The 7,193-nt window shown below is 44.6% G+C and overlaps 1 protein-coding gene across 1 annotated transcript; it reads left to right on the forward strand.

The window, feature by feature from the left end:
* The first annotated feature begins 292 nt into the window (after positions 1 to 292).
* eyg (eyegone) lies at positions 293 to 6,851 on the forward strand. The gene is made up of 5 exons (XM_070285866.1): positions 293 to 801; positions 2,740 to 3,033; positions 3,860 to 4,000; positions 4,151 to 4,755; positions 4,885 to 6,851. Exons 1-5 carry the CDS (start codon positions 663 to 665, stop codon positions 5,701 to 5,703), a joined length of 1,998 nt encoding a protein of 665 aa, XP_070141967.1. The 5' UTR covers positions 293 to 662; the 3' UTR covers positions 5,704 to 6,851.
* Positions 6,852 to 7,193: the final 342 nt, after the last annotated feature.

A 7,193-nucleotide genomic window follows, 5' to 3' on the forward strand; every position in this document is an offset into this window, starting at 1 on the left:
GCTTGTGTTTATACTTAGCGCAGTGCCAACGAGTTTATAATTGTTTGATTTGTGTGCGCGCACACAGGCAGTGTAAGTCGGTGCATATAGTCGTCCCGCTCGCACCTGGGCCAGAGCGAGAGGCAGCCAGCGGACGCGCAACGGCCGCCATTATGAATGTGCGACATCCGCAAACCGGTTGGCGGCTTTCCAAAACTCACTCGTTCATTGAGTGGAAACAAGTGGCGAGTGGAGTGGAGCGACCTGGCTGAAACACAAGCAGCGCTCATTGTGCTGAGACAGCTTTCGGCGTGAACAACGTTCCAACGGCTCCGCTCCGTCGAAAAATAATTGAAATAAAAAAGTAAAAAAAGAACAGGAGCGTTTTCTAACTGTTTCTGTCGGGATCGGTACCTCTCTGTGCATTTGTGTGTGTGTGTGTGTGTGCCTGTGAGCTATGAATCCAATTGACCGCATTGCGTTGCCATTTCCGTTTCCGGTCACAAACGTTAGTTCTTCGTCGTCGTCTCCTGCTTCTTCTCCGTTGGATGTGCGACATCTGTGACTGTGATTGTGACTGTTTAGTAACTGCTTTCGCGTGTGTTCGCAAAAGAGCGATTGACAACCAGATAATAAATCCTAAATAACAATAGAGGCGAAATCGATTAGCGCGATTAACAGACATGTTGATTGAGCCGACTTTAAACCGTGACCTTGGCTCGCTTACTGTCGCTAACTCTGGCCTCTCGGCCGCGCACTGGAAAATGGAGCCCCATCCGCAGCAACGCATCACCTCGCTGGCCCCGCACCCCGCCTCCAGCGGTGAGTACTACTTAGTTCGAGAGCCTTAAAAGGGCAAGCGCACCTGACCAACTACTTACTACCTGGCCTTAATTAGCCGACGGCAAGCGGGGCGCAACAAAAGACAGCAAATTATTTGTGTTTCTAGTGAAAAAAGGAATGGAAAATTATTTCTAATATTGAAAATAAATCATAAAGGGAATATAGGTGATCATCAATGTGCTAAAACTAAGGAAGTTTAATTATTTTTGGAAAAACCATTAAGTTTTACTGCATAAGACAACTTTAAGTTAAAAATTACTAAATTATACTATTTTTTATTGTATTACTTAGTGCAGAATCTTAAAAGTTTCTATATTTTTTAAATACTACTTAAGTGATACATTTTTTGGAAACTTAATTTTATGGGGAAAAATGGCCAAAAACATAATTATCTTATAAAATTAAACCGTAAAACCGCAAAACTGACACAGTTTTGGTTTATATTTTATTTACATATTAATCCATTGACAGAAACTAAATAATTCATAAATAATTAAACCAAGAACTTAATTGTACGAGATAAAATTACATTTAAATATGTAATGAATTCATAAAGAGGAATTACCATGATGTAAATTATAATTATTAACATAAAAAATAAAAAAACGTTTAAATATCAATAAATTAGTTTATATTTCCACAACAACATGCATGTTTTTAAAAGGAATTATTATTTTGATATCTGTATACTGTTCTTATAATCATATAATTGTTGATACCACATTTGCATCATAAAGAAAATTATTACAAAGGATTTGCTTTTATTGTTGATTAATTTCCTGTATATTCTGTTCCTTTCTGTTATATTCAGATACTTTTCAATCAATATTGCCTAATATTGTGAATTTAATTACGTAAAACTCCAGGAAATGTTAACGGCTTATATTTACTTTTCAATCAGTATTGCCAAATATTTTGAATTTAATTACGTAAAACTCTAGGAAATGTTAGCGGCTTATTTTATAATTAATTTATAATTACTACATCGAAGTACCGCCGTACTAAATACTACATTTTACCCAGCTAATCATAGGCTTTGTCTCATTAGAACCCTGCTAACCAAAGGCTATTAAAACTAACCATATATTATTACACAGAGACGCTTAAAATCGTAGTTAATGTTATTCCATCCTTTTCTGCTTGCTTAAATGTATAATCTCATTAAACACAAACCCAACTCGGATGTCATAATATCGAGTGCGTGGCTCCAGTTGCCAGCAGCAGCCCCAATTTCCCTGCTTTTCACCTTTCTGTCCCCCATAGAGGGAAAGGTAAACAAAACTGGTTCGCATTTGATGGGAGCGGCAGCGGCACAATTGATTAGGGGCCTCAATATACATCTATATAGGCAGTTAGGGACGAGACGTGGTGCGCGTATTTTTTAAAAAATATTTACCCGGCAAACAACAAAAGTGAAACGCGCATTTAAAACGCTAATTGACAATTTGAGCGACGAGGTTGCTGCTTAAGCCGAATAATGATATATGTACATATGTTTTCATTGTTCCTCTCTTAATTTTATATTTTTTATTTCCAAGTGAAAGCAAATAAGCGCCGATATTCTGTCGAATTAACGTAATACACAACACTCTCTGCCCCAGCTGAGTACATATATTAATTTTAGGCTTTTGTGCTCGTGCCCGCCGTTTCAATTAGCTTCAATAAATCCAATCCCCGCGACAGGAGATACGCTTGCGTGTCGCCGCCATTTTGGCAATCGATTGTATATAGTATACTGTTTGTGTAGTATATAGCCATCAGTCATTCCAGATCAGTCAACACAATTAACGGTTAATTTATCATAATTAACCATTGTGGCCTGGACGTTACGGGATGGGGCGGACGGGTCTTGACAGCCAGCTAAAGCCACAATATAATGACAATGGCCAATTATCATTCAATTCGTTCAATTCGCAGTAGCAGCGGCATCCGTGGCAGCAGCAGCAGCCGCAGCAGTGGCAGCGGCAGCGGGATCGGTATCGGTATCCGGACCGGGATCGGGGGCCTCCACATCGCCCACATCTGTGCAAATACCGCCCGGCTTTGGCGGCACCGCCGGTGCACCGCCAGCTGGATCGACGGGGAGCAGCACCCTCAACACTCTGATGTCGCAACACCGCCTCCTGGAGTTCTCCCGCTTTGGCGGTCTGCGGGGATACGACATTGCCCAGCACATGCTCACGCAGCAGGGCGCTGTCTCCAAGTTGCTAGGTGAGTACACTACATCACATCCCTCTTTGCACGGACCCTACATCGGAGATAACTAATGGGCACTTTGTTTTCGATTTGTTTGCTAATTTTTATGATAAACATGTTATTATCCTGCGACTGCCAGTTCGAGTTCGGGTTTCCCCCTTGTTCTCGTGTGCGCAGCCGTGTAATTTAGCCACTTAAAATTGCATAAACTCCTGGGCTGCGGCGGTGGCCAAAACGCGGCTGGCTCATTAATCAAAATGCGGCTTATTCGCCGGCTTGTTCGGGATCAAGGGGGGTTGGTCTTGGTGCGTGCTCTTGTTGCACTAAGAAAAATTTAGGTTTTAAACGGGATAATGCTAAGGAAAGCGAAGAGAAGGAATAGCAGTTGGATTAATACATATTAACAATTATAAAAGGAGTCTCTTGGGTTTTTATAATATTTCATTTAATTTCTTAACTCAGTTTTCTATGGGGAAAACATATTTAACATATTTATTATTAGTTAGGCAACTAACTATAAATATTATCAGTTTAGTACTGAGCTCAATCTTCTCCTTAAATCGAAGGATTTATCTTAGTTAATAAACATTTATTCATCCCTTCGAATTCTGCGAGAAATCTCCCCCTTTTCTCAGTGCAGTCTTTACCCTCTTATTTCCCTTCCATCACACTTCACTTTGATGTGGCAAAACTGATAAAGATATTAAAAACAAGGGGATAAGCCAGGTTAAAGATGTTCAAAACACCAAGATGGATTGCCGAAAATCGCAGCTCACAGACTGCCATAAATCGATTGTCTCATAATTTTCCCTCTGCGCTCTGCTCTAATTTTTTCTTGCAGGCTCACTGCGACCACCGGGCTTAATTGGTGGCTCAAAGCCCAAGGTGGCCACGCCGACGGTCGTCTCCAAGATCGAGCAGTACAAGCGCGAGAACCCAACGATCTTTGCCTGGGAGATACGCGAGCGTCTGATCTCCGAAGGTGAGTAGCAGTTGGATGGCAAAGAGACCAGAGATATAATTGGAGCTAATCCGGATCACTGATTGATCGGCGGCCGCTTTTAGCTTTTATCTCGACATCTCTCTGACTCGATCCGGTTGGTAATTTGTGCCTTGTAATCCCGCCTTGCAGGTGTCTGCACCAACGCCACCGCTCCCTCGGTGAGCAGCATCAATCGCATCCTGCGCAACCGCGCCGCCGAGCGGGTGGCCAGCGAGTTTGCCCGCACCGCCGCCTACGGGCTCTATCCGCCGCCCCCGCATCCTTATGGCAGCTTCACCTGGCATCCGGCCGGCCAAGTGCCCGGTGGCCAGGCGGTTCCACCGCCGCCACCCCCATCCGCATTGTGGTCTGTGGCTGCTCCCACACTAGCGAATCTGCCGCCCAGTGCGGCGAGTGCGGTGCCATCGCCTGGCTGTGGATCCCTTAGCTCGGCTCATCTCATGGCAGGTGGTGGTGCTGGTGGCGCTGGAGGTTTAGGAGGAGTACCCTCGAGCAGGGCCATTTCACCAGGCTCCGGCAGCCACGACACTTTGGAATCGGCGGACGAGAACAGGCACATCGATTCGGATTATCTGGACGATGATGATGAGCCCAAGTTTCGGCGGAACAGGACCACTTTCAGTCCGGAGCAGCTGGAGGAGCTGGAGAAGGAGTTTGACAAGTCGCACTATCCCTGTGTGAGCACCAGGGAGAGGCTTTCGAGCCGCACCAGCCTGAGTGAGGCCAGGGTTCAGGTGAGCAGAAGAAATTATATTTTTGAAATTTTAATTTTAAGTGAAACCTATTTAAGAGCTTTTTATGCTTTCAATATTTTCTATTACCTTCATTGTCAACCTGGAATTCCTTCCTTCTTTCGTCAACAGGTTTGGTTCTCGAATCGGCGAGCCAAGTGGCGTCGCCACCAGCGCATGAATCTCCTAAAGCGCCAGCGCTCCAGTCCCGCGAATCCCCTGCACTCGCAGCAGTCCAACGATGCTCCAGCGAGTTCGCCCACGCCTAGTAATCATAGCAGTGCCTCCGCCTCGACTTCAGTGGCTCCTGCTCCGCCTCCCCAGCAACCGTTGCAGCTCTGCCCCTCGGATCACTCGCCGCAGGCTCCACCACCCTCGGTGATGCTGCATCCATTGCATCCAGGACCTCCCGGTGGGGGCCACCATCACCATCATCCCCTGCACCTACCCACGCATCCGGCGGCTCTGCAGCTCCTGAGTCACTATCACCAGCAGCAGCAACATCAGCAGCAGCAGCAGCAACTCTCGCCCACGGGCTGCAATCCTGGGGCAAGCCACCTGACAATGGGCGGGGAAAGGAGTGCCTTCCGCAGCCTGGTCAGCTCGCCCTCGGCAGCTGCCTTCCTCGGCTTAGCCAGACAGTATGCCGTGGCCGCTTCTCTGACGGTGGCCGAGGAGCAGCGATCCCGTTTGCACTACTCCGCCGGCGTTGGACTAAGTGGAGCTGCCGTGGCTGCTGGAGCAGAGGGAGCAGGATCGGGCAGCGGCTTAACTGGTGGAGGCTCAACCATGACGGTGGACAACTCATCGTCCGACTCGGATGAGGAGATCAACGTACACGACGATTCGGACGCTGAAATCGAATCGCCGGCGGCAACGGCGGCAAAGGTGGCCCGCCTGTCATCCTCCGATGCGCCGACGACGCTGCAGTTCCTAAAGCATGACCGCTAGAGAGAGATGTCGATGTGGATATAGATGTGAATAAGTAGATGTACACGGGGCTATGGATGTGGACGTGAACGTGGCGGCGACATCTAATTGAAAACTTGAGTTGTGCGCGCCTCTGTGATTGACAGCAACAGCAGTTGAAATTGCAACTCCGCGGCACCAACTACTGGGGACTGGGATGGGTCGGAGGGCGGTGCGTGTTTGGGTAGTGAAACACGAGAAGCGGCTACATTGTGGGCAAAACAAATCGAAAAACCAAAGTTAAAATGCTGCTCACCTACTTGGCTGCGGTCCGGGGAAGCTGGAAGCATCAGCAGCAGCGAAAATAGCAAAAAATAACACTGACCAGCAAGGGTTTTGGGGCAAGAATGGGAAGTACTTTTATTTTACAAGATTTTGGTGTTAAAAAATTTAGCTATTACTTTGAATTTTCAATATTAAAAAGGGGTTACAAATAAATTACCAAATTTGAACAAGTTTTTCTTTCAACTCAACTACTTCATTCAATCTGGGCTTAAAAAGATCCACAACAAAAAAATTTTTTAAATTGGAAAATTCATTTTTTTAAATTCCAAAATGACAAATGAAATTTTTTTATTAAATTTTAAAACATTTAAAATAGAATAATAAACCCTTTAAAACCAGATTCCAGTTTAGCATCAAAAAAAGTACTTCTTACTTGCCTCTAAAATTAGTTTAAAACCTGCTGGCCAGTGTAATGGGCGGCATTTGTTTGTGGACACGCTTAAGATTAGCTGAAATTGTAACTAATACTACGTACGACACACGCTTGTCCCATTTTAATGCACATATCTCTATCCCAACTGAACACGAACACGAATCCGCATACGTACGTACCCTCGAGTTATGCATAATTATTATTATATTTGTTCATTCGCCGGCTGCCGACTGCCGACTTACCTCATCACCATTTAAGGCTATAGCATATGCAATATCTCTATATATGTAACTCTAACTCTAACTCCTAGACCTAGCCTAAGCCTAAGCCTAAGCTATCTATTTATGAAATGCGTATTACGTAAGAATTTTGGTTGCGTTCGAACTGATACTTTGTAGAGTATTGTAAGTGTTTGGCTCAAATCATAAACACAAATCAAAGAAAAACCAACTCCACACGAGTGAGAAACCAATAAAAAGTGCAAGAAATATAAATACAATATATAAATCAATTTGTGTGTTTTGCTTTCTTTTGAGAACCAGGAAATTGCTTTGGTTTTGACAACAAATACAATTTATTCGTTCGATTTCACGCATAATTATCCATTCTAAAACAGTGACGGAGACAAAACACGGCCGGCCGACGGGCATAAATAAGCATTTAACACTCGAAAGCTTCTTAAAACGTTATTAAATATTAATATAATCAATATTCATTGTGTGTGAGAGACCGAGGGGACGGACCAGTAGAAATGCCGAACGAAATCGAAATCGAAATCGAAAACCAAAATACGCGCATAGAAATCGCTTAAATT

The sequence above is a fragment of the Drosophila kikkawai genome, chromosome 3L, assembly GCF_030179895.1.
Source record: "Drosophila kikkawai strain 14028-0561.14 chromosome 3L, DkikHiC1v2, whole genome shotgun sequence".
NCBI classification, from domain to species: Eukaryota; Metazoa; Arthropoda; class Insecta; order Diptera; family Drosophilidae; genus Drosophila; species Drosophila kikkawai.